At 42.8% G+C, this 27,706-nt stretch overlaps 2 protein-coding genes and 1 long non-coding RNA gene across 5 annotated transcripts in view; 1 reads left to right on the top strand and 2 right to left on the bottom strand.

Annotated features, from left to right (window-relative positions):
• Positions 1-948: 948 nt before the first annotated feature.
• On the bottom strand, positions 949-13,052 carry Tubal3 (tubulin, alpha-like 3). Of its 3 annotated transcripts, XM_063276236.1 has the most exons (4): positions 13,010-13,052; positions 9,837-10,080; positions 3,991-4,143; positions 949-2,335 (listed from the first exon to the last, which is right to left on the bottom strand). In XM_063276236.1, the coding sequence occupies exons 1-4, from the start codon at positions 13,010-13,012 to the stop codon at positions 1,395-1,397; spliced, it is 1,341 nt and encodes a 446-aa protein (XP_063132306.1). In that variant the 5' UTR covers positions 13,013-13,052; the 3' UTR covers positions 949-1,394. The 3 variants fall into 3 exon arrangements, with proteins under 3 accessions (XP_063132306.1, XP_063132307.1, NP_001099588.1); XM_063276237.1 differs by lacking the exon at positions 9,837-10,080 and having other exon boundaries at positions 13,010-13,046; NM_001106118.1 differs by lacking the exon at positions 13,010-13,052 and having other exon boundaries at positions 1,395-2,339; positions 4,043-4,143.
• A 5,330-nt stretch (positions 13,053-18,382) lies between these two features.
• LOC134482593 (uncharacterized) lies at positions 18,383-24,190 on the bottom strand. The gene is made up of 2 exons (XR_010058956.1): positions 23,265-24,190; positions 18,383-19,523 (listed from the first exon to the last, which is right to left on the bottom strand). It is a non-coding gene; the product is annotated as an uncharacterized LOC134482593 (long non-coding RNA).
• Net1 (neuroepithelial cell transforming 1) overlaps positions 18,900-27,706 on the top strand; it is a 29,201-nt gene continuing 20,394 nt past the window's right edge. The window contains exons 1-3 of the mRNA XM_006254206.5: positions 18,900-19,175; positions 24,093-24,159; positions 26,841-26,900. Coding sequence (XP_006254268.1) covers positions 19,048-19,175; positions 24,093-24,159; positions 26,841-26,900 — 255 coding nt within the window. The 5' untranslated portion in view covers positions 18,900-19,047. The remainder of the gene's footprint in view (positions 19,176-24,092; positions 24,160-26,840; positions 26,901-27,706) is intronic.

Consider the following 27,706-nt stretch of genomic DNA (forward strand, 5'->3'; position numbering starts at 1 on the left):
ATCCTAAATGGGGGGCTGTGTACCCACAACAAGAGAAAGGGGAGAAAAGGGAGAAGGAAATCTTTTTTTTTTTTTTTCGGAGCTGGGGACCGAACCCAGGGCCTTGTGCTTACTAGGCAAGCGCTCTACCACTGAGCTAAATCCCCAACCCCGAGAAGGAAATCTTGATAAACACTATCATTTATGTCTCCCTGCTTACTGACTGGATGTGATGTGACCAGCTGCTTAATGCTCCTGCTGTTCAAGCCCCGAACCTCCCCCATCCCCTCAAACCATGAGTGTAAAAAAGAAAAGAAAGAAAAAAGAAAATAAACAACAACAAAAGAAAAACACCACTCCCTTTGTTAAGTTGTTTTTGTCTGATTCATTCTAATAGCAAGAATAAAAGTAACTGCCAATAGCCTTGTGAGGTGGGAGAAATGGTCCAGGGGACAAAGTGCTTGCTGAACAAGTATAAGGATCAGAGTCCAGACCTCCAGTACCCACAGAAAGTCAAAGACGGCATGGTTGCCCACCTCTAATCCCAGTGCCTGAGAGCCTGGGCCTAGACAAGCTGGTGATGGAGAGACCCTGCCTTGGCAAATAAAGTGGTAAGAGATTGAGAGAGACACTTGTCATTAGTTTCTGGCTGCCATTTGAAATGGCAATATGCCATACTCCTGCAGACATACAAACACGTGCGCGTGTACACACACACACACACATACATATACACACAGAGAGACACACACATACACAGACACAGACACACGCACACACATGCAAACAAATAAAGCTTCCTTCAGACAGGGCACCTGAAGAGGCAATAGGTACTTTCTTACCTGCAGGATACTCATACCCAAATTCTAAAAGTGCCCAACAGTACTCGTTTGCTTGCTTGTTTGTTTTGTTTGAAAAGCAAACTGAGGACTTAAAGCTCACACTTGGAAAAAGAAAAAGAAATGTTCTGAAAGCGTTTATGATTTAATGATGTGCAATGCATAGATAATGGAGAAATAACATTCATAATCTGTGCATTTTCCACCTCAGACAGACAAAGGAAAGCAGAAACATTAGAGTTCCACACTCCCCCAATGCTGCATTTCATTTTGTTTGGCAAAGAATAAAGCTGGACTTTTACTATGACGTAAGAACTAACATAAAATAACTCTACCTAGAAGAGACCCAGTAGTTCAAATGATTCTAATCCCCAGTAGGCTCTCAGGTAGCAGAGGTGAATTCTACTGTACACAAGAAAATATTACTTTATTGTTGACATTAATACATTTATTTAATTTAATGCAGAACTTTGGATCTTGCTGATTTGATTTTTGCTCTCCTCTTATCCACTAGGTATATAGAAAACAAAGCATGAGAGTTTTAACTCAGCGTTCATTTGCCTGATTACCTTTTCGTCAGAAACTTAGACCCACTTCTTCATAATCTTTTTCCAGAGCAGCCAGATCTTCCCTGGCCTCTTCAAACTCCCCAAGCTCCATGCCTTCTGTGATGTACCAGTGCAGAAATGCCTTCTTGGCGTACATGAGGTCAAATTTGTGGTCTAGGCGGGCCCAGGCTTCCACAATCGCTGTGGTATTGCTCAACATACACACAGCACGCTGAACCCTGGCTAGATCCCCTCCTGGTACCACTGTGGGTGGCTGACAATTGATGCCCACCTTGAAACCAGTTGGACACCAATCTACAAACTGAACAGAGGTCCTCGACTTCATGGCTGCAATTGCTTCATTGACATCCTTGGGGACCACATCTCCTCTGTATAGTAAGCAGCAAGCCATGTACTTCCCAAGCCGGGGATCACACTTGACCAACTGGTTGGAGAGCTCAAAGCAAGAAGCAGTGATGTCAGGCACAGAGAGGTGCTCTTGGTACGCCTTTTCAGCAGAGATGATGGGGGCAAGGGTGGTGATGGGGAAATGTATTCGTGGATAAGGTACTAGGTTGGTCTGGAATTCAATTAAGTCCACATTCAAAGGTCCTTCAAATCGCAGGGAAGCAGTAATGGAAGACAGCACCTGAGCAATCAGCCTGTTGATACTCGAATAGGAAGGATGCTCGACGCCAAGTTTGCGATGGCAGATGTTGTACACAGCCTCATTGTCCACCATGAAGGTACAGTCTGAGTATTCTATGGTGGAGTGAGTGGTGAGGATGGCATTGTACGGTTCTACCACCGCAGTGGAGATTCGAGGAGATGGATAGACAGAGAACTCCAATTTTGTCTTCTTGCAATACTCTACAGAGAGTCGCTCCATCAAGAGAGATGTAAATCCTGACCCCGTGCCTCCTCCAAAGCTTCGGTAAATCAGAAATCCCTGAAGTCCACTGCATTGCTCTGCCTGGGGGGAAAAACAGGCAGTTAACTAGATGATAATGATGGAATATAACTTCCCAAGAACAAAAGACTCAGAAAGGAGGGGAGGGCAAAGGCTCCATCAGGAGCCTTACAAGCATGCAGGTCTGATCTTCGGAAGCTACCTACACAGTTTTAGAAAGAGGGAGGGAAGAGGAGGGAGAAGGGGAGGAGGAGGAAAAGGAGGAGGGAGAGAAGAGAGAGGAGGGGAAAGAACTGGTCATAGTGCCAAATGGTTATAATCCCAGGACTGGAGAGGTGGAGGGCAGACGGATTACCAGGGTTTGATGATAACCTGTTGGCCAGGATATCTGTGTTATCTTGGTTGGCCAGTCCCACATCAATAAGAGACCCTGTCTCAAACAGACCACAAAATAGATGCTATCTGAAGGATGACAGGCAAGTTTGTCCCCTGGTCCCCACATGCACCTGTGTATACAAATACACACAAGAAAAATATGTCCTTTAAGAGGATTCAGAATGGTTTCTTTGCCACATCAGCTACACAGCAACCATAGCTACTCTAAAATATACCTGAGTTGGGAAAGCCTGGAGTTGGAAAAATCTTTAGGGTTTGACAACTGCCTACGTGGTCCTAATCCCAAACTCCAAAATGTTCCAAATCCTCTCTTTTCTTTCCTTTTGAGTACTTACATGATGCCACTGATAGAAATTCCATATCACAGCTCATAGAAACGGGTGGCAGGCAACACAGCATACAGGCACACTAAAAGTACTGCATTAAATTGTCTGAAGCCTGTGACTATAAGTGGTATTTGAAATTTAAATAAATTTTACATTTCACTTGGGTTCCCTAAAAATTCATATGTGTGTGTAAATACTCTAAAGCCTAGAGAAAAATACCCACCCAGTAGTTCTGGTCCCAATCATGACAGATAAGGGAGACTCAGCGTATAAAAGCGAAGCCTAAATATTTGGCTACTTTTCATTGTTTCCCATGAATTTATCTACATATGATGTGAAGGTTTTGTCAATAGTAAAGAAAAGGAAGTCGGGCTGGGGATTTAGCTCAGTGGTAGAGCGCTTACCTAGGAAGCGCAAGGCCCTGGGTTCGGTCCCCAGCTCCGGGAAAAAAAAAAAAAAAAAAAAAAAAAAAAAAAACAAAGAAAAGGAAGTCAGCAAAATACAGGGGCAAAGTAGAGTCCTCTCCATGATATATAATGTGCCTCTCAAGTTACACACTGCATCCAGGATACTATGATAGGCAATATGCTACCAGTGGTTACACCAAACCACTTACCTAACAAAGGACCTGCAGATTCCTACCCTTACAGAACTATTAGACAAGTCAGCAAATAATCTTCACAAAATCTCTGCCCCGGTCATCTTCACAAGTAGTGGCGACAATTGGAAAAGAATAGATTTGAGAGAGCTTTGAACGTGTCTGCTAACACACACAGCATAAGTCATCCAATGGTAGGAACATAAAGGGAAGCTACCTGGTAGTTGTAAAGGCTTCCCATGTAACCACGTAGCTAAAGCCCCCCCTTAAGCATCTACAGGAGGCCCAGGGTGAACGGCTTGTGACAGAAAGAGGGCAGTAAGCAAGGCCGGTGGATGCTGCTACGAGACCACAAGTATCCAGCATAACCTATCCGGAAAGGGAGAAGAGCCACTTGCCAGCTTTCGGATCCTTTCTAGAACAAGCTCGATGACCTCTGAACCCACAGAGTAGCGACCTCGTGCATAGTTGTTTGCAGCATCCTCCTTTCCATTCACAAGTTGTTCTGGGTGGAAGAGTGAATGGTACTTCCCCACACGGACGCCATCTGCAGAGAGGGAGGAGTGGTCAGTGCTTACATTCACTTTAACTGCTGGCCTCTTTCAACCTCTCACAGAATTCTATACTCTGGTCTCCATCCTTTTCCCATGGTGTGGCCAAGGAATGGAATTTATCCTGCGGAAATGGTCTTTCTTAGTCTGGAAAAACAAATTCTTCTGGTTGGTGTTGGTAGGCAAGGTATTTGATATTCCAAAATAGACCTAGAACTTTTTATCCTCCTGCCCCTGCTCTCTGAGGTTTGGAATTACAGGTGTGTACTGCCATATCTTCTTTAACATCGAACTAAAATATTAATTACAAGATTCTTGCATGTTAGGCAAGCACTCTACTAACTACAACTCCCCAGTAGTTTCTTAGTTTTATTTCTTCGTAACACCCAGCAGAGCAATATATAGCCCGGATATAAGTATCTTTGGCCTTACCCTTTTTGACCTTAGTAAAATTTTTAATCTTTGCATTACATTAACATTCTTTGACATAGGTCTACTTTGACCCATCAATTTGTTATATGCTCTAACTCTATTCTAATAAAGATAACAACTCTCATCTAATATACACAGATTGTATTTCTCTAGTAGGGCAGACTAGCTTCCAAAGATGGCCATAAAAACACTTCCCATCAAGATGAACTCTCAATCCTAAATATCTATGCTCCAAATGAAAGGGCACCTACATTCATAAAAGAAACCTTACTAAAGCTCAAAGCACACATTGCACCTCACACAATAATAGTAGGAGATTTCAACATCCCACTCTCATCAATAGACAGATCATGGAAACAGAAATTAAACAGAGACACAATCAGACTAATAGGAGTTATGAACCAAATGGACTTAACAGATATTTATAAAACATCCCATCCTAAATCAAAAGGATATACCTTCTTCTCAGAACCTCATGGAACCTTCTCCAAAATTGACCATATACTCGGTCACAAAACAGGCCTCAACAGGATACAGGAAGATAGAAATAATCCCATGCATCCTATCAGATCACCATGCACTAAGACTGGTTTTCAATAACAACAATAATGACAGAAAACCCACATATACATGGAAGTTGAACAATGCTCTATTCAGTGATAACTTGGCCAAGGAATAAATAAAGAAAGAAATTAAAGGCTTCTTAGAATTTAATGAAAATGAAGAAACAACATTTCCAAACTTATGGGACACAATGAAAGTGGTAGGTACTAAGAGGAAAACTCATAGCTCTGAGTGTCTGCGAAAAGAAACAGGAGAGAGCATATGTCAGCAGCTTGACAGCACACCTAAAATCTCTAGAACAAAAGAAATAAATAAACCCAAGAGGAGTAGAAGGCAGGAAATAATCAAACTCAAGGCTGAAATCAACCAAGTAGAAATGAAAAGAATTATACAAAGAATCAACGAAACCAGGAGCTGGCTCTTTGAGAAAATCAACAAGATAGATAAACCCTTAGCCAGACTAACCAGAGGTCACAGAGAGTATATCCAAATTAACAAAATCAGAAATGAAAAAAGAGACATAACAACAGAATCTGAAGAAATTAAAAAAAATTATCAGATCCTACTACCAAAGCCTATATTCAACAAAACTGGAAAAATCTGCAGGAAATGGACAATTTTCTAGATAGATACCAGGTACCAAAGTTTAATCAGGAACAAATAAACCATCTAAACAACCCCATAACTCCTGAAGAAATAGAAGCAGTTATTAAAAGTCTCCCAACCAAAAGGAGCCCAGGGCCAGATGGATTCAGTGCAGAATTTGATCAGACCTTCATAGAAGACCTCATACCAATACTATCCAAACTATTCCACAAAACAGAAACAGACGGAGCGCTACCGAATTCCTTCTATGAAGCCACAATTACTCGTATACAGAAACCACACAAAGACTCAACAAAGAGAACCTCAGACCAATTTCCCTTATGAATATTGACGCAAAAATGCTCAATAAAATTCTTGCAAACTGAATCCAAGAAAACATCAAAACGATCATCCATCATGATCAAGTAGGCTTCATCCCAGGGATGCAGGGATGGTTTAATATACAAAAATCCATCAATGTAATTCACTATATAAACAAACTCAAAGATAAGAACCACATGATCATTTCATTAGCTACTGAAAAAGCATTTGACAAAATTCAACACCCCTTCATGATGAAAGTCCTGGAAAGATCAGGAATTCAAGCCCCATACCTAAACATAGTAAAAGCAATATACAGCAAACCAGTAGCTAACATCAAACTAAATAGAGAGAAACTTGAAGCAATCCCACTAAAATCAGGGACTAGACAAGGCTGCCCACTCTCTCCCTACTTATTCAATATAGTACTTGAAGTCCTAGCCAGAGAAATCAGACAAGGAAAGGAGGTCAATGGGATACAAACTGGAAGGGAAAAAAAATCAAAATATCACTATTTGCGAATGATATGATAGTGTACTTAAGTGACCCCAAAAGTTCCACCAGAGAACTACTTAACCTGATAAACAACTTCAGCAAAGTGTCAGGGTATAAAATTAACTCAAAGAAATCAGTAGCCTTCCTCTACTCAAAGGATAAACAGGCTGAGAAAGAAATTATGGAAATGACACCCTTCACAATAGTCCCAAATAATATAAAATACCTCGGTGTGACTCTAACCAAGCAAGTGAAAGATCTGTATGACAAGAACTTCAAGTCTCTGAAGAAAGAAATTGAGGAAGATCTCAGAAGATGGAAAGATCTCCCATGCTCATGGATTGGCAAGATTAATATAGTAAAGATGGCCATTTTGTCAAAAGCAATCTACAGATTCAGTGCAATCCCCATCAAGATTCCTACTCAATTCTTTATAGACATAGAAAAAGCAATTTGAAAATTCATCTGGAATAACAAAGAACCCAGGATATCGAAAACTGTACTCAATAATAAAAGAACATCCCTGACTTCAAGCAGTATTACAGAGCAATAGTCATAAAAACTGTATGGTATTGGTACAGAGACCGGCAGATAGATAAGTGGAACAGAATTGAAGACCCAGAAATGAACACACACACACACCCATGATCACTTGATCTTTGACAAAGGAGCTAAAACCATCCAATAGAAGAAAGGTAGCATTTTCAACAAATGGTGCTGGTTCAACTGGAGGTCAGCCTGTAGAAGAATGCAAATCAATCCATGCTTATCACCTTGTATAAAGCTTAAGTCCAAGTGGATCAAGGACCTCCACATCAAACCAGATACACTCAAACTAATAGAAGAAAAAGTGGGGAAGAGTCTCAAACACATGGGCACTGGAAAAATTTCCTGAACAAAACACCAATGGCCTATGCTCTAAGATCAAGAATCGACCAATGGGACCTCATAAAACTGCAAAGCTTCTGTAAGGCAAAAGACACTGTCATTAGGACAAAATGGCAACCAACAGATTGGGAAAAGACCTTCACCAATCCTACATCTGATAGAGGACTAATATACAAAATATACAAAGAACTTAAGAAGTTAGACTCCAGAGAGCCAAATAACCCTATTAAAAAATGGGGTACAGAGCTAAATGAAACATTCTCAGCTGGGGATTATCGAATGGCCAAAAAGTACCTAAAGAAATGTTCAACAACCTTAGTCATCAGGGAAATGCAAATCAAAACAACCCTGAGATTCCACCTCACACTAGTCAGAATGGCTAAGATAAAAACTCAGGTGACAGCAGATGCTGGCAAGGATGTGGAGAACGAGGAACACTCCTCCATTGTTTGTGGGATTGCAAACTGGTACAACCACTCTGGAAATCAGTCTGGAAGTTCCTTAGAAAATTTGACATTCAACTACCTGAGGACCCAGCTATACCTCTCCTGGGCATATGCCCAAAAGATGTTCTAACATACAACAAAGACACATGCTCCACTTATTAGCAGCTTTATTTATAATAGCCAGAAGCTGGAAAGAACCCAGATGCCCTTCAACAGAGGAATGGATTCAAAAAACTGTGGTACATCTACACAATGGAGTACTACTCACCTATCAAAAACAATGACTTCATGAAATTCATAGGCAAATGGAATGAACTAGAAAATATCATCCTGAGTGAGGTAACTCAATCACAGAAAAACACACTTGGTATGCACTCATTGATGAGTGGATATTAGCCAAAAAGCTCGAATTACCCAAGATGCAATCCACAGACCACAGGAAGCTCAAGAAGAAGGATGACCAAAATGCGGATGCTCCCACTCCTTCTTAAAAGGGGGAAAAAATATCCATAGGAAGGGATATGGAAACAAAGTTTAGAGCAATGACTCAAAGAAAGGCTATTCAGAGCCTGCCCCGAATGTGGCCCACATAGATAGATAGATAGATAGATAGATAGATAGATAGATAGATAGATAGATAGATAGATAGATAGATAGATAGATAGATAGAGATAGAGATATTCACCAAAACTAGATAAGATTAATGAAGCTAAAAAATGCATGCTGATAGGGATCAGATATAGATCTCTCCCAAGAGACACATCCAGAGCATGTCCAACACAGAGGTCAATGCTAGCAGCAAACCACTGAACTGAGAATAGGACCCCCTTGGGGGAAATTAGAAGAAGTATTGAAAGAGTTGAAGGAGCTTGTAACACCTTAAAAACAACAATGCCAACCAACCAGAGTTACCAGGGACTAAACCACTACTAAAAGACTCTACATGGACTGACCCAGGGCTCCAACTGCATATGTAGTAGAGAATAGCCTTGTTGGGGCACTAGTGGAAGTGGAAGCCCTTGGTCCTGCCAAGGTTGGACCCCCAGTGCAGGGGAATATGGGGGCAGTAACGGGGATGTTTTGGGGAAATACCCCTATGGGTGAGGGAGAGGGGAGGGTATGGGGGCTTATGGACAGAAAACGGGGAAGGGGAATAACATTTGAAATGTAAGTAAAGAAATATACCTAATAAAAAATTTAAAAGGAAAAAACTCTTCCCATCATACATTTGCTTCTAAAACTTTCTACTCTTGCATAAAAAAGTGGAGTGGGGTCTATATCCCTTCTCTGATGTCTTCATAACTACCTTGGCTTATTGAGAACAGAAGAAGGGGCACTAGGTGACCTTCAGAGCTGGGTGGCAGACACCATGTACATCTATCTGCCTTGTACCCATGGAATAATTGTTCTTGAGACCTGGTACCATGCTACGACAAGGATCTAGGCATTTTAGAGACAGGCCACGTGACAAGGACTAAAAGCCCCACCAACATCTATGCCTCAGGACTCAGAACATCAACTTGACACATAGGTGAATGAACCCCCATCCAGGTGAGTGCCCGGGCTCCCGTCCGAATCTTTAAATCTAGAATCAAGTAGAATAGTGAGAATTTGTGCCTTCTGAACTCCACAACAGATTACTACTCTCTTATGACAATGACAAAGTTTCAGCTTCTTTGCCAATAGCTTCTAGTTTTGCTCTCAGAGCCAGGAAAAATATTCAATGTTGGGCCGAAGTGTGTGTATGGGTAAACTAGGAGTTTTACATAGTTTCACCCCACAGGAAAGAAGGCCAACCTTCTTCCCATTGGAGTATGTTTGTCATGTTACAGACTGAGGTTTGAGGAAGGTCTACATGATCCTGTTCATATAGACTAGTCCAATCTCATAATCTTACCCACTTGGTTTGTTTGACTGTGATCTTGGTCAAAAGCACTAGCAAGTCAAATTTAGATTACCTATAACGGTTGGTTCTAGGTCCATGAAAAGTGTTCTGGGCACATGCTTCCCAGTGCTTGTCTCATGAAAGAAGGTATCTAAAGATACAGTCCTGTGATCCATATTAGGATTTTCCAAATGATTGTGTTGACCATCCAGGATAAAGCCATCTGGCTGGATTCCATGTTCCAGGCAATACAGTTCCCAGCAAGCATCACCAATCTGGACACCAGCTTGACCAATGTGAATGGAGAGACACTCCCTCTGCAATAAGCCACAGTGAGTTAGAACAGAGTAGGAGCTGAGACAGCATAAGCACTACTGATTACAAATGTCAAAGACCAAACTAGCTTAGAAATCACAGAGGAAGTACATTATAATCTAGCTGAGTGGTTCTCAACCCTTCTACTGTTGCGACCCTTGAATAGAGTTCCTCCTGTTGTGTTGACACTCGACCATAAAATTGTGTTTGTTGTTACTTCATAACTGCAATTTTGCTACTGTTATGAATCATATTGTAACTATCTGTGTTGTATGGTGGTCCTAGGCAACCCATGTGATGCCCAGGTTGAGAACCACTGCTCTAAAGAGTTCTAGGAAAGGGGCTAGGTGGTCCAGCAGGTAAAAGCAATGGCCAGCCCCTTTAACCTGACACTCCAAATTTAATCCGTGGAACACACGTACAGGTGGAAGGAGATAACCATCTCCACAACAGTGTCCCAGGAGAAACAGGTTCCAAGGAGCAGCCAAGGGTCATAGAAACCCGAACTGAGGACTAACATGGTGCTTACATTATTTCATACTGGTGAGTCTGTGCGTTGACTTGACAGCCCTGAGTTAGATCCCTGGAACCAAGGTAAAGATAGAAAGAGAGAACAGACTCTACAAATGGGTGGTGACGTGCAATGTTCATATAGTCACATCATACATACAGATGCATGCATACACACATTATTATTATTTTGTGTGTCTATGTGCATAGGAATTCAGATCCCCAGAACCCAGATAAACACAGTGTGGGGCAACTTGCCTATAATTCTAGACTGGGAAGACAGGGATAGAAGACCCAGAAAGCAAACTATTTGCAAGAGTAACTGCATCAGTGAACTCTAGGCTTGACTGGGAGACCATAGTTGAGTGAATAAAATGCAAGAAAAATTGAGAATGATTCCTCACATCAACCTTGGGCCTCCAGATGCATGAACTCTCATATACACATGTCAGCGCTCGCACATACACACACACACACACACACACACACACACACACAAGAAAAAAGAAAAGAAATCATGATTATACAAAACAAACTCTAGTTACTTCTGAATAAGTTTTTTTTCTTACGTAACAGTTACTTTTTTTTGAAGTCTGCCTTCATCAGCATCCATTATTTTTCTTAAAGGAAAACAATCCTTTGAGTATTTGAGCTGGGATATATTGACTATTTTTTTAGGAGAGAGAAGGAAAACGTAAGTCGTAGAAATCTACGGCAATATCTGATGTTAATTAAGCAGCTGCATTTTGTTTGCCCGTGGTCCTGGACCGAGTCTGCCCCTAGCTGCATTGTCTTCTACATTCTCAGGTGCTCAAGCAGCTTGGCTCGGTCTTGAAGCCCAGGGGCAATGCCACATGCACTGTCTCAAAGCCTGAACTCAACTACAGACCTCAGACTTCCCACCAATCACTGGCCTATGGAATCCACAGGCCCCCAGTGTGGGTGAGAAGGCAGAGGTCAAGGGCTCTGACCTGGCACACCCTGGCAATCTGATGTGGACTCTGTGGTGCTCCTCAAAACCTTGCACTTTGTCTCCACTGGCATGGCATACCATAGACTTCTCCACTTCAAGAGAATTTCAGGTTCAATAGTTAGAATTTCATCCTTGTTTCTTCTTTGTGCAACTCTGTTTCTAGTGTCAACGGCTGTCAAAGTAACATCAACTCAACTTCACTTAGAATGAACGAATAGCCTTTCCAAGTATTGGCATGTGAAAAATCAAAACAGTGCATTCCATCACGACCAAAGTCCATAAATCCTTATCTGCAAAGAATAATTTCATCCCTCTACCTTCGTCTTGGACTTTAAAAGCTGTAAACGCATTAGCCAAACCAGACCTTTGTCCTCTAAGTTTAAGAACGATTTCAAAAGGAGGGGTTGGCTGTTCACCATGTCTGCACCTCTCAGAACCTCTTCACCTATGAAATGCCCATGCAGACAGCTCTGAGGAATTCCCTTCTCCAGCTGCCAGCTGCCCCCTCAGGAACTCAGTTGAGAGGCACATTTGCTGACAGTAAGCCGCAGTGAAAAACAATCACCAACGGAGATAAATTGCTGTCCTTTGGGTGCTCAGACAACATGATAAGTAACATGGTTCTTTCTCAACACACCACAAACAAGTTGACCTGGCAAGCCCTGTTCCTGGCTTCAGAAGCATCCAAGGGTAGAGAGGACTAGACTGACTTTATTTCTCTCTCAACCTCTGTCACCTTTCCAAGCTCTCTCTTAGAATATTCATCGCAGTACTGAAGAGTCTAAGGACGCAACTATCCATTAAATATCAACATCAACAAGTCCCAGCACACTAATAAATGCCACTCCAAAACCGATCTTGAGTTTCCGAGAAAACCTAATTATCAATTAAGCCTTTAATGCCAAGATAGCTGTAGATTCAGCTGCAACTCGAAGAAATACGACAAAAGGCCTCCTATACCCGTCATTCATCTGCTCTCAGAGGAAATCTCTTGCAAGTCAACAACACAGCCAGAACGCTGACATCGATCCAGTCATGACACAGAACATTCTACTGCTACAAGTATCTTTCGTGTTGGAAGCCATGATTCCTTACAAGTGAAAACAACTTAAGCCAACTTAATGAGGGAGAGAAAGCCCACACTGGGGCAAGACAGAGAAGAGCAGTTCGAAAGGTTGCTTCCACTGAAAAATTCGAAATTCTAAGGTGCTAATAACTACTGTGAGAGGGGAAGTGGTTCTCTAAATGTAATCCCAAAACAGAACTAACAGAAGTAACTGTATTCACTCTCACACAGAACTAAAGAGAGGGTAAAGAAAACGTTCTGTCTTTACCCTGCCTCACGTTAGCGATGTATTAAGGATTTAGGTTGGAGGACCATGTCTAAATACAACGTACAAAATCCGCTGCCATCCCAACACTGTTAATTGCATCCCATGCCCACTTACCATGCTGATCTGAAGGTGCCCCTACAGCACTCTGATGACAATTAAGGAGCAGTCATTTCTAGCTCAGCCTTATCACAGGGAATGACTCCACCTGAGGGCTGTAAACATTCTTCCCTTAAAGCAACACGCCCAGTTTTTGAGTTTTCAGTTCTCCGACAGCAACCGAGCCATATTGGGCCTAAACAAGCTATAATGACGTTTGCGCCAGCTACAGCTTAGTCTACTAAGCTAGTGACAATTTACCCTCGACTGCTTCTAAGCTACGTATAGGTAGAATATAATAAATTACTTTGTGCATGCTTGGGGGGGATGTGCATGCCTTTGGAGACCAGAGGACAGCCACTCTAGTGTGGGTCCTCAGAAGCCACCCACCTTGGTTTATGTTGCAGGGTCTCTCACTGGCCTGGCACTTGCTGATTAAGCCAGGCTGGTTGGCTGGTGAGCCCTTGGGATCCATTTGCCCCCACCTCTACATCACTGATTGTCTTAGTCACTGTTCTCTTGGTGTGAAGAGACACCAGGACCAAGGTGACTCTTCTAGAAGAAAGCATTTAACTGGGGCTTGCTTACAGGTTCAAAGGTTCAGTCCCTTATCATGGAGGAAAGAACAGTAGCATGCAGGTGTATAGGGTGCTAGAAGAGTAGCCAGAAGTTCTATAGCCACATCCACAGGCATAGGCATGAGAGAGAGAGAGAGAGAGAGAGAGAGAGAGAGAGAGAGAGACAGAGACACAGAGACACAGACAGAGACAGACAGAGAGACAGAGAGAGAGAGAGAGAGAGAGAGAGAGAGAGAGAGAGAGAGAGAGGAGAGAATGACACACTTCCTCCAAAAGGAGACCACACCTCTTAATCCTTTCAGATAGTTCCACTCGCTGATGATCAACTATTCAAATCTGTGAGCCTATAGGGGTATTCTTATTCAAACCACCATACTGATGTAACTGATACAACGGGGATACAACTAAGGTTTTCAGGTTTGTGCAGCAAGCCCTTTCCTGATTATCTTCACAGCTCACAAATATCCTCCAAAATTTTCCCTTTGGTATTAAGAATTGAGTCAACATTTATGAGGAAAATGAAAGCATGTGGATAACACTCGCTACACTTGCAAATCAGCCTAGAAGTGCTGGGAGTCAAACTTTAGTCTTCCTCAAGAGCAGCAAGAGCTCTTAACCACGGAGCTGTCTCTCCAGCCCCAATCAACCCTTTCTGTTTGTTCCATGTGCTTTTCATAAGTATCTTGTCTTTGAATAGGTTTAGACCATTCTAAATACAAACAAGACCAGAAGACACATTCAGTGCTGTATAAACATAGATCAGTCCTAAATACTTAGGGAGAACAAAGTATCATTTCTCTTTGTTTTCTTTTCTCTCTTTCTGAGGTAGGCTCTTAGTGTGTAGACTATATGAAACTCAAATTCTGGCCTCTTCATGCTGAGATTAAAACCATGTATTGGAGACTGGTTCTAATGCTTTTGATTCAATTGTGAACCTGCATGCCCAAGTGCTAAAGATCCTTGTCCCCAACTGGTTTTCGATCGACCAATAAAGATGCCCACAACCAATGGCTGGGCAAAGGGAGACATGGTGGGACCCTTAGAATTGTGGGCTAGGACGCAGAGCGGAAGAGACAGAGAGATCACCACAAAGCGGTGGGAGATATATGGACGCAGGAGCTGCAGGAAAGAAAGTCAATCAGCCATTGGAGAATTCGGGTGGGTGGTCACTGGCCACTTCCCCGATTGGGCCTGGGGTAGCAGGGGAAGGTTTAGAAGTGCCCAGCCTTTGAGGTAACCAAGACATTTTAAAATTAACTAGCGCACTCGCGTGCGTGCGTGCGTGCGTGCGTGCGTGCGTGCGTGCGTGCGTGCGTGCGTGCGTGCGTCTTCCATTCTCAAATCCAGAGAGCTCCTGGGCAGATGACTGGAAGCGCGAGACCCACTGGATGCACGAAGCGGTGTAGCCCAAATTTACCGCTACAGCCATGTGTCGCTATTGCTTGGTCAGGTGCACTCTTCCTACCAGCACCTGCACTTGGTACAACAGCACTCCCAGACATAGGGGCTGTAGGGGTTATTTTCTAGATTTGTGCTATTACTTTGTTAATACAGTACTTTAATTTGTTAAATTTATTTTCTTAGAGAAGCAAGTTTAAATTCATAAACCTTTATGGGAGCATCTCCTCATATAAACTACAGCAATTCTCTGTAATGTGTGCCTTCCTTATACAATTAGTCCAAAAGGCCATAGGACCAAAATTGAGGCTCTCCAGAGAAAAAAAGAAAATTGTGATGTAGATAACAGCATCTGTGTCTTCAACAGTTCCTAGTCAAGAGTTCAAGCCCACAGGGCACCTACTGATGGCAGATCTCACAGCCCCTATCATCATATACAGCAAGTCCTTGGAATAAATCATATATAAATACAGTACTAGTTTGGACACAGTTGGTAGCTATGCTTAGGTCTTGAAAGAATGAAGAAAATTAAACTGATAAAAGCATGGTGCTTGCTATTAGGATTCCCTTTCATTTCCATTCGTTTCTTAAGCAGTTTTTAATAAATGTGGTTTCAGTGACCAGCTCTCCACATACAGCAAACCAAAAGAGCAGCCTTGAAATTCTTTTCAAGCAAGGCTTTGGATTTTGTTGTTGTTGAGCTCATTGTTTTTAAGATTTATGTTTATTTTATGTGTGTGGGTGGGTGTGGGCATGGGCCCCATGTGTGTGGGCACCCGTGGAGGTGAGAAGAAGGCATTGGATTACACTGGAGTTACAGGCAGTTGTGGGCTGCTCAGTGTGGATACTGAAATCCAAACTTGTACATTCTACACGGTCGACAAGTTCTACTCACTGCTGAGCTGCCTCTCCAGCCCTGGTTTTGGCTTTTTGAGACAAAGCCCTATCGTGTTTACCAAACTACCCTGAACTTCCCGTCTTCCTGCCTCTACATTCCAAGTCCTGAGGTTACAAACCTGTGAAACGTTGTTTGGCAAAGGAAAATACTCTCAGCAACAAGCCAGTGGTTTTGATTTTTTTGTTGTTGTTGTTTAAATCACTCAACTATGAAAAAATAATTCTGACATTTTTGAAATGGTGTTTGATGACCCTCCATTGGTGGGCTCTAAAAATCACTGGCCGTTGTCATTCTGCCCTCATTACACCTAAATCCCTCTCCTCTCCCTCCATCCTCACCCATTAGGAGCACAACTCAGCCTTTTAAGTCTTCAGTGTCTTTCCCTGAGATAGTCAAACACACGCGCACTCTCTCTCTCTCTCTCTCGCGCACACACACACACACACACACACACACACGCGCGCGCGCGCGCGCGCACAATGTTTTTGTCAAAGTTTCTATTGCTGCAATGAAACACCATGCCAAAAAGCAAGTTGGAGAAAAATAGGGTTTGTTTGTTTGTTTGTTTGTTTGTTTTTTTGTTCGTTCGTTCGTTTGTTTGTTTGTTTTATGCTTCCTTATCACAGTTCATCATCAAAGGAAGTCAGGACAGGAACTCAGCAGTACAGGAACCTGGAGGCAGGAGCTGATGCAGAGTGCTGCTTACTGGCCTGCTCCTCATGGCTTGCTCAGTCTTCTTTCTTATAGAACTAGCCCAGGGATGGCACCACCTGTGATGGGGTGGTCCCTTCCCTATCAATCACTAATTAAGAAAAATGCCCTACAGGCTTGTCTACAGCCCAATCTTACAGAGATTTATTTTAAATGAGGTTTCTCTTCTCTCTGATGACTTAGTTTGTGTCCAGTTAACATAAAACTATCCAGACACAGGGGCTGAAGAGATTGCTTGGGTTAAGGCTTAAGGGTACTTGCTGGCTTCTCAAGCCCCAGTTTTAGCTCTGAGCATCTGTAGTGGGTAGTTCATAATCATCTGTAACTCCCTCCTAGGACATCCAATGCCCTCTTCTGGCCTCTGTACATACATGCATACACACATACATGCATACATACAGACATGCATACACACATACATGCATACATACAGAGAGAGAGAGAGAGAGAGAGAAATAAAATCTAAAACAATTACTACACATCCAATTAATTGTCTCAGCTCATAAATCTTTCTTCCCAGCTTTTTAGAGTGATTGATGTCAGTACATATGTCTGAAGATTTTTGCAGGGGAATAAAAAAATCAATCTACACTTGAAGGTAGATAACACTTAGCCCCAGTCAAACTAGTGAGATTATCTACTCAGGGGAAGAGACCTAGCATCCAATTTTACATAAACAAATAAAAGGTTAAATACCACCAATTTTCTCCACTCTAACCTGAAAAAAAAATACATTAAAACAGAGGAACCATTTGCCCAGAATTGAAGACTCAGTGATTCATACACTTAGTGTTCTCCTAGGCAGAGAAAATTACTGAATCCAGAGAGCAGGGGGACAGGACATTTAGACATGTGCATTTGTAGGGATCCACTGGCTTTTCCGGGGTTTTAGGACCAACTCTCGATGTGTGGTTCTGATGACTTGAGTGGCAAATGTCCTTCACAGGCTCAGGTCTTTGAATACCTGTGCCCAGCTGTTTAGGAATGTTTATGAGGAGGTCCCTTACGTGGAGAAAGTATGTCACCGGGGGCTGGCTTTTGGAGGTCATAGGGCACTCTACGTCCAGTTCATGCTCTTTACCTCGTATTTGCAGTCAAAGATGTGACCACTTGTGCTGCTAACCCCGTCCCTGCAGCTTGCTGCCGCCTCTACCAACCATGACAGACTCTCGTCCCTCTGGAACCGTAAGCCCAAATAAACTCATCCTTCCATACGCTGCTTGGGTCGTTGTATTTTATCACAACAGAACAGCAACTGATACAACAGGCCAGCTTCCTTCCACTTGCTTCAATATACCATGGCAGTTCTCTGACGAAGATGTGTCTTGAGTTCCTTTTCTTATGCTACGACCTAGCTGAAAGCCTCGTATTTTATTGTAGATATTCAATAGATATGGGTGAGTAGTTAAAAAAAAAAAAAGGAACAATTTCCCAAGAATGAAACTTGAGTTTTCCTGCACTGCTCCCACGAAGTCCCCACACCAGCATCTATCTTTTATTAACTATCATACTGACAGTAAATGTTCTCTAAGGACCAGTGGTGACAACACCAAAACCAGCTTCTGTATCTGCAGGGATAGAGACAAACCACCTTGCTTCCGTTGATAAAGGTGTGTGGTTCCACCAAAATATCTGCATTCCATTAAACTCTGGGTAGAGTTTCTTCATCAGTGTTCCCAGCTAATGAATTGTTTTTAGATATATCCCAATCATTCATACGGATTGCCTTTAATTTTTCTATTATACACAAAGTCATTAATATCTTCCTGTATACGAGAGAGACTACATTTAAGACAATGAGCAATATTTAAAAATCAAAGAACGTTTTTATTTGCCAATCTTCGTATACAAACCTGAAAAGGTCCCTTGTTTCATGCTGCACCTTTTGCAGTCTTGCAAGCAGAGAAAGACGGGAGGACATAACTAGATTTCACTGGTTATGTAGAGACACCGGAAGAACACAGGTATTGTCTTTGGCAATTGGGCATATATCCCACACGAATAATTTGGTGTTTATATGCCCAACTGCGCCTTACTTTGGGGTCAATACCTTCAGCCCATCTAATGCTAAACAACATCAAATGGTAAACAGCTTCCAATCCATTTTCCTGGCCTGCCGTGAAAGTTATAGTGAAGAGAGACCGCCTTTGGAAGAATAAGGGGTGTAGTTAGAATAAATCCCCAAACACCTAACTTTTACCCTACTACTTTGCGTTTGTCCTTCAGACACCTTAAAGTGTGGTGTGAGGTCTTCCGACTGGGGCGGAACTCCACGTAGCCTAGCAACCGCTTCCCGTTCTCTGATTGGTCGATCTCTGGGCAGCCGCCATTTTCAAATCCCCGGATGATGGCCGCAGCCGCTCTCTGCTAGAAGGCAACTTGCTGCTTCGCAGAAGCTGGCGGGCACCGTGCCCGCCACGATCGGTCTGCTGGGCACTGGGCCACCGCCCCACCCACCCCCCTCTCCGGACATGGAGCCAGAGCCGGCGGCTCCTAAGCAACCCCGGCCGCGGAGGAGAAGCCGCAGGGCCTCAGTGCTCAGCGAGGACCAAGCCGCGGGGCTTCCGGCCGACACACCCGGGCCGGCGGCGAACGAGAGGTGAGGGTGGCCAGAGGTGGGTGGGGGAGAGCGGGGGACGGAGTCTGGAGACTCAGGACCGGGATGGACGGGAGAACCGGGAGGTGAGCAAGGACTGGCAATGGGGCAGGGGAGGCTGGGGATGCCTGGACAGAAATGCCGCGGGAGGAGAGTGCGCTAGCCCGGCGGGATGCACCGAGGGCTAGCCTTGAGCCGAGGCCCCAAACAGCCACTGCTCGGTCCTGCCTTGAAGGGGCGGACTCGATGGACTTGTTGACAGTCTTCTTTAACCCACTCCCTGGGGAGCCATACTTCTGCACCAGAGCTGTTCTCTCCATGCAGGCTCTCATATCCAGACTGTCATGGACCCTGTGGTGAGAAGAGGAATTGTCACCTGAGCAGACAGACACCAACCCTTTCAGCCTTTTAAAAGCAACTATTCAAATGAAATGTTTTTTACAGACCAGAACAGGTCAGGCTCCCAGAGTGAAGAGATCAGAGAGAAAAGACACTTTCTGGCTTTTCTGTTATTAACACATTTTCACAGTCTGTGTTGTGTCTTCCTTTCTGTGTGTCTAGAAAAGGCGGACCCTAGATTAATTTCAGAAATCTGTGTCTGGAAGAGAGGCTGTGGAAGTCAAAATATTTTTATTAAATAGGAAATGGAAACGGCAGTTGTCTGGACTACTCTGTCATTCTTTTGAGCTTCAAACTATGAAGAATAGTCTCAAAGTACTGAATATAGTGGTTTCCCATGATAATGTTTGACATTGACGTTACAAAGCGTATAACTTTTGTTCAAATTCTGTGTCTATGCAGTGAGTTTCTGGTAGTGTCTGCTTCATCTAAGGCATTGTGAACTTCAGTGCCTACCGTGGGTCTGTGCAGAGAATTCCACAGAGAATTCCACAGACAGAGAAATCTTGTCTGTCAGTTTTAAATCTGTAAAAGTAATAGCTTTGTGTCTGCGCCGTCTTGTCAGACATCCCCATGGTCCACTTGACATGATTTCAGTTTTTCTGGTTTTGTTTCTGAGACAAGTTCTCGCTATGTGACTTGATCATCCCAGAACTTACTACATAGAGACGCTGGCCACAAACTCACTGTGCTTCTGTACCAGAGCTGTTTTCCACCGAATCTGGTAGACTGCAGGTGCTCAGACCAAAATCCATGGAACTGTGAGGAGAGGAATTGTCACCTAGCAGGCTCCAAACCATTCTGCCTAAAAACTGGTGTTTCTTCCTTAGCCCCACCCCATTCTCAGATTGCAGTATGTACCTCCCTACCCAGGTCATTTGATACGATGTTAAACTAATCTTTTATATAACTTATAGTGCAATCATGCCCAATGGTTTTGAGGAAAAAGCAAACACTTTAATTAATAAGGCATGGGTAAACCCATTGTATTAAGTAACTCTATAAAGAACTGGGTTCTTTCACTTGGCACTAATTTTTTATTAGTTTGAAGTTTAATGCAATATTTGCCAAAATTCTTGCTTTCTGAAACTTCCTGTCTTCCAAAAAGACCGTGTGTTTAAGAAGTCAGGGTGCAGAAAGAAGTCATCTCTGAGACAGAATTACAAGAATTAGGATGGGCTGGTCAAAGAGCAGAGAAGGAGGGCTTCCAGAAGATGAATGGAAGCAGTGCTTCATTCTACCCTCAGTCTGTAATACTGTTGCCCCTGCCCTAATATCAGACACTGTTGAGGACAGTGGGGATGGACAAAAGCAGATGGAGCTCTTGCTCTTGGGAAGCTTACATTCTCTTGGGAGGAGTTAGTCATAACATGTAGTGAATTAAAGCCTTTTTGGTTCTGTGCAGAAGAGGAAAGATTCTAGGACCCAGAGTTGGTAGATGACTCCAAGGAAACATTATCTTCCAGACAGAATGCACAAGACCTGCAAACAGGTTCAAACCAGACATAATCCTAGCACTGAGAATGGGAGAGCGGACACACTGTCCCACCCAGAACCAAGAAGCTATTTGCAATTGATGCCTGCTGGAAAAAGGAAAGTTGTTTTGTTTCCAATGGGGTATTATTGGTATATCAACCACACTCAGAGCAAGGACCAGTCTTAGTGACTGTTCTGTTTCTGTGAAGAGACACCATAATTGAGATAACTCTTACAAAAGAGGCTGGCTTATACAGTTGCAGAGGCTAGTCCATTATCATGATGTGAGCATGTAGGCAGACACGGTGCTAGGGTTCTGTATCCTCATCTGGAGGCCAAAGACAGTCTGACTGGGCCTGTCATGGGCTTTTGAAACCTCAAAACTCATCCGCAGTGACACACTTCCTCCAACAAGGCCATACCCCTTAATCCTTCTAATCCTTTCAAAGAGTTTGCATTCATATATATATATATATATATATATATATATATATATATATATATATATATATATATATATATGACTATAGGTGTTGACGTAGGTTTTTTTCAAAGCCTACTTTAATAAGGGTTCTTAAATGCTTCAATCTCCCTTCTAGCCCACCACCCACCAGAGGTAATGGAAAGGAAAGGTTAATAAGGCAAAGAGAGACGTGGACCTGTTCAGAAGGGGCAATTCCAGTCTTCGTTGTCAGGATATGAGCATCTCAGTTCATATGAATCAGCAGTGGTAGCCCGATCCACTGGCAAACGCCCCTCATGAATCAACAAGGGCAGTTTGATCCAGAAAAAAAAAAAAAACATGAGGCTTTGCCAGTCACCAATCAGCCCAAGTCCAGGAATATCGTGAGAAGTTCTTTGTTGCGTTTCTCTCTGAAGTCATGACAATCAGTGAAGAAGGCAAGGTGAACCAATGCCAGAGCGTCAGTTTTTAGGTTATAATTACACACTTTCCAAACATCATGTGTCCTCTCTGGCGTCTGCTCCAGCACATAACATGCCCTTTTCCCAGGCAGCTTCCAGAAAAACACCATGTGTCCTATTCTCAGTGAAACATCTTCTCGAATGTCTGCTTCGGCAAAAACATCCTCTCATAAGACAGTTTCCAGAAAATATCACATGACGCAATGAGAAACCAGCAATTTCTACTTCAGATAGGGACCATTCTTACTCAGACCACCACACCAGAAGTAGCTGGTCCACACAAAACTAGACACCATGCTTTTGTCTGCTTGATTGGTTGTTTTGATGTGTGTATCCTGCACATAAATGAGTTTGTTTTAGTATTTTTTGTCTTACTGTCTTTTTTTTTAATTTGTTTTTGATTTTTGGGTTTGTTGTTTTTCCCATTTGTTTGAGGTGGGGGGAGATCAGGAATTGGGTGGGTGGGGAGGTGGGAAGGATCTAGGAGGAATTGCAAAAGGGGAAAGAATATGACCAAAGTATATTCTGTGAAAGAAAAAATTTCTATTTCGCTTTTATTTGGTTGGTTTTGGGGAAGCAGGTACAGGCATATGTGTGTTTCTTTCACCATGTGGACCCTAGAAATCAGACGGTGGCAGATTTGGTGGCGGGTGTTTTATACAGCCTAAGCTGTCTTAACAACCAGTTCTGTTTTTGATGAGGCCTTTCTCATAGCCAGTTTTTCTTTATTGTCTTTGCTGAAATACACACTTCTGCTTTCTCTTCAACTTCAAAAAGCTTGTAATTTTGCCATCTGTAGTGTTATGATATATACATACATCTGTAATGTAATGTATGGTAAAGGAAGATCATGCATGAAGGCCAAGGTAAGGGTCAGATTTACATATGGACCATGGACCTGGCCAAGAAGCTAAATAATACTTGCATAAAAGTTGATGTAAAATAGCTAGAATTTTATTAGCAACTCTCTACTTTACATTTTTTTCCTGAATCTTAAATTAAGATTTATTTTTAATGAAATTCATATTTTTCTTGCATGTATGTATATACACTATGTGTGTGACTAGTGCCCATGAAGGCCAAAAACCGGGCATTAGATCCCTAAAGTTAGAGTTAAGGTTGTTGTGAGCCACCAGGTGGCGCCCAAGCTCCTACAAGAGTAGGAAGTGGTCTTAACTGATGTGCTAGATCTCCAACCCCCTAGCATCTTAGAATCAACCAGAAAAGGCCAGATACACACTTTATCTCTAGCCACAGTGGATATCGCTTCATGTTCTCTTCTAGTCAACCCACCATTAGCTTCCGACAGCTCCACCCGGTTATACTGGCGCCTCTTCACTTCCGTCCCATTATACAGCCCCTCCTCCATTTACCGGCTGAACCTGCCAACAGGCCAGTGCTGGTAACTACCTCCCAGCCTCAGCGCGCTCCCTCGGTTTCTGCTTTCCTTTGGCTGTCGTTTATCCACGTTGGGAAAAAACCGTTCCACATTCTGTACGCCTAAAGGGTTAACCGTAGAGCGCATGGTTATAACCTATGCCGTTTCGATTTTTTTTTTACATATTTTGTAAATGCAGACATTTATATTTTTGTAAATATACAGGCCTATATTTTAGAAAGGTTAACACAGAGGTTGGGTTAACTCCAGTTTTTAAAAATCAGACGAACTGATTTTTAACTGATTTACATTAATGTAAATAACAGAATCTGGGTTTTATTGAATTAATGTCTTTTTTTACTTATTTTAAATATTAGCTGTAAGTTTTGAGTTATACCAAGTTCATTAGTTTTTTATTATTAATAATTATCAAGGCTACTATATATATTAATAGATTTTATATTGTTGAGTTATGTATATACTCATAAGATGAACTGTTTTTTAATAGTGATCTCTTCACTAATTTTATATATATAGTCTCTCTTCAGTATAAAGATTCGGGGATGGCATGTACCCTGTTATATTTTGGTATTACCAGGAAAGACCTTGCTCTCTCTAGGTGCTGACATCGGGTCACTATTTTAACTAGTTTTGAGACTAAGACTGTAAGAATTATGGCTTTTATCTGTCAATTCTCTTACTATTTTGAAGTAATTCTCTTTATCTGACTCTTCTGTCCATAGATGCTCCCTTCGGAGAGGCAGCTCCTTCACATTTCTAACCCCTGGCCCGCACTGGGACTTCACTTTGGTGAGTGGTCGCCTGGGTTTTCATCTGCAATCCTTAGGTCATCCCTTGTTTATAAGTTCTCTCCTCTCCTTCCTATGCAGGTGTGTCCATCTGCAGCCTCTCCCAACCCATGTGAGAATTCCATATGTGTTGCTCTAGATTCCGTGCAAGTTGTTTGCAGGTTCCCCAGATGGAAATATTTAGGGGTTAGGGTTAGCTGGCTTTGCAAAGTCATGATCACCATGTTCATTCTTTTCTGTATCTTTTTTAACATGGCCTTTTTTTTTTCCCTCTGGTTTTTCTAGGTAGGGTTTCCTCTGTGTAGCATTGGCTGCCCTGGATCTCGCTCTGCAGATCAGGTGTCTTAGTTAGGGTTTTACTGTTGTGAACAGACACCATGACCAAGGCAACTCTTATAAGGACAACATTTCATTGGGACTGGCTTACAGGTTCAGAGGTTCAGTCCATTATCATCAAGGTGGGAACATGGCAGCATCCAGGCAGGCATGGTGCAGGAGGAGCTGAGAGTTCTACATCTTCATCTGAAGGCTGCTAGCAGAATACTGACTTCCAGGCAGCTAGGATGAGGGTCTTAAAGCCCACGCACACAGTGACACACCCACTCCAACAAAGCCATACCTACTCCAACAGGGCCAAACCTTGTAGTAGTCCCACCCCCTGGGCAGAGCATATACAAACCATCACATTTCACTTCCTGGCCCCCATAGGCTTGTTCAAACATAAGTCAATGGGGGCCATACCTAAACATAGTAAAATGCAAAATACATTTAGTTCCACTTTCAAAGTCCCCATAGTTCTATAGAAGTTTCTGACCCCCATCCAGTCACTTAACTGTAATCCCCAAAGCAAGACAAGAAACCAGCTGGGCAAACTCCAAACTCTGCATCTCCAGGTCTGCCCAGTTCTAATCACTCTCAGCAACAAAGCCTTCCATATTCCTACTAGGAATCCCATTAAGCCCAGCTTAAAGCATTCTACTGCTTTCTAAAATCCCAAATCCACATTCCTCCAAACAAAAGCGTGGTCAGGCCTATCACAGCAGTACCCCAGTCCATGGTACCAACTTCTGTCTCAGTAGTGCCACGTCCTGGGCCAAGCATATACAAACCATCACACCAGGCTGGCCTCAAACCCACAGATATGCCTGTCTCTGCCTCCCAAGTGTACCACCACCGTCCTGTTAACATGACCTCCCAATCAGTGAAGGTTGCTTATCATCTGTCACTTGAGTTATGGAGTGTCTTCTCAGTCCCGACTTAGAGTGTTCCGTTATTACTATATCGTCTTCTCAGTTGGGAATTCTGTGTTGCACTTTTTGCTGCTTGAATGTTTCCTTCTGGTTTGCCCATTCCCTAGTAGAAGGTTTTTGTTTCTTTGTTTTTTGGTTTTGTTTTGTTTTTTTTCTTAGAATAATTTTAGATTTGAGGGGTTGTTTATAATTTTTTAATTATGTTTATTCATTTTGTTTTATGTGTGTTTTGTTTGCATGTGTATATGTACCACATTCCTGCTCAGTGCCCATGGAGGTCAGAGGAGGGTATTTATGGATTCACTGGAACTGGAGTTATGGGTAGTTACAAATCATTTTGTGGCTGCTGGGAAGCAAACCTGGGTCCCTGCAAGAGCAACAAGTGCTCTTCACAGCCGAGCTGTCTCTCCAGCTCTAAGGGGTGATTTTTGTAGGATTTGAACTTGAGATTTTTTTGTTTCTCCACTTACATTACCTTTTGCTTCTCCTTTGTGCAGGAGGGGGTTAGATAGCTTTTGCACCTTCACAGAGTTCCTCTCGTTTTCACGGTGACTTGCTTTGTCTACGCTGGCTCGCTGTTTTCTGTGCTGTCTGGCTCTGTCATTCCCCCTCCATCTATTGAGGCCTTTTTCTTTTCTCTCTTAACTATTCTGCTCAATTCTAATTGCACTCCAAGCCCTTCTCCTGGGGTCAAGAACTAGAAAAGAGCCTTAGATGGTCAGTTTTGGGTATTTGCAACAGTAGAATGTGTAATTTTAAGGTGCGGAAAGATAAGATGCTATTAAGGATGTCTATCCAGTAGTTCTGCCAGCACTGGCCCCAAGCAGAACTGATTGATTACTCAGTATTATTCCAGGACATGGTGGGTCCTCTTGCATTTGATAAATCCTGCTTTAGGCAATAAACCGGAGTTTAGGCTATGAGAAAAGGATTTTTCCCCTAAGAAAGACTTCCCTCACCCCTTGATAAACATTCCTTTTTAGAAACCTGCTGTGTTTCTGTATAAAACATTTTCTTCTTCTTGTAACAGTTCAGAAGACTCATAACGTAATCTGCAAATGTCACATGAGTAAAGTTTTTTAGCGGGAGAGCAGTCAGTCAGAGGGACCGTTTAGGCCACACATATTCCAGAGGCAATTTGTAAATCTCCCTATTCAAAATAATTTTTGAAGTGATTTTTTAAAAATAGTTATCTTAATTATGTGTGCGCCTATGCGTGTCCATGTGCCCACAGAGGTAAGAAGAAGGCACTGGATGCCCAGGAGATTGTGAGCTGCTGACCTAGGTGCTGGGACCAGAACCCCTGTCCAATGAGAGCAGCCATCAGTCTAAGTGCCCCAGCTCCTCAGAGTGGTTTGCCAGTTGAAGGGAATCTTTGTTTGATGCAGTAACATAACTTATGGATGAGCCAATCTTTTTTTTTTTCTTACAGAAAAGAAAACGACGAGAGAAAGATGATGATGTTGTAAGCCTTAGCAGCCTTGATTTGAAGGTGAGCCCTGCTACCCTATTAAATACAAACAACATCTTATTCCTATGCTGTGGGAGCAAGGAATCTGGGGTTCGGGAGGCAGAGAGGTTCATTCCAGGTGTTTGTTTGTTTGTTTGTTTTTTAAGTATAAAACTGAGCAGAGATGTATAAAACGGGCTCCAGATGCCCTCTGTGGTGGCTTGAATGAGAATGGCCCCCACAGGTTCACAGATTTACATGTTTGGTCCCCAGTGGACAGTTTGGAAGGATTAGGAGGTGTGGCCTTGTTAAGAAGGTATACCACCTCCCATATCAGGCCCAGTAGTGCGCTCTCTCACCCCCACCCCTCGATCTCTCTCAGATTGCCTTGGTCATAGTATCTTTTTGTGGTTCTGCTTCTTGTGAGAATAAAAGGAGAACCATTCTCAAAACCCTGATGAGCTGTGATAGGCAGGAGCCAAGGCCTTGACCTATGCAAACAAAAAGCTGGTAGCTGCAGGGGCCGGTCCTAAGAGTACCACACCCTTCCCAGAGGGCCAGGCTCTCTTGTCTCTGGCCCACTGGTGCGCTCAAGACTCACCTGGAGTCCAAACTTCCCTGTGAAATCTCCCAAACATTAAATACCGGGTCACATGGGGTTTTGTTTCATTTCCTTTATAACAAAAACTAAGCAAGCCTACAAGTCAGGTGGCCTCAAATACATGGCCTGCAATAAAGCATTCACAGTTATATAAAATACTGGGTGCTCTCTTATCAAGCTGTTCTTGGGTCCAAAGCTGCTGTCCTTGGATTAGCAGTTTCCCTCAGTTGGTAAATGCTGGGCCATG

This window comes from Rattus norvegicus, chromosome 17 (genome assembly GCF_036323735.1).
Source record: "Rattus norvegicus strain BN/NHsdMcwi chromosome 17, GRCr8, whole genome shotgun sequence".
Lineage (NCBI taxonomy): Eukaryota > Metazoa > Chordata > Mammalia > Rodentia > Muridae > Rattus > Rattus norvegicus.

What these genes read in the sequence shown, in the direction of transcription:
- Tubal3 (XM_063276236.1), bottom strand. An exon ending in CCTAGAACCAACCGTTATAG is followed by an intron (nt 4,144 to 9,836) that starts GTAATCTAAATT and finishes CCCTCTCTGCAG; the next exon opens with ATGGCGTCCGTGTGGGGAAG. An exon ending in AAGGATCCGAAAGCTGGCAA is followed by an intron (nt 2,336 to 3,990) that starts GTGGCTCTTCTC and finishes CCCCCCAGGCAG; the next exon opens with AGCAATGCAGTGGACTTCAG.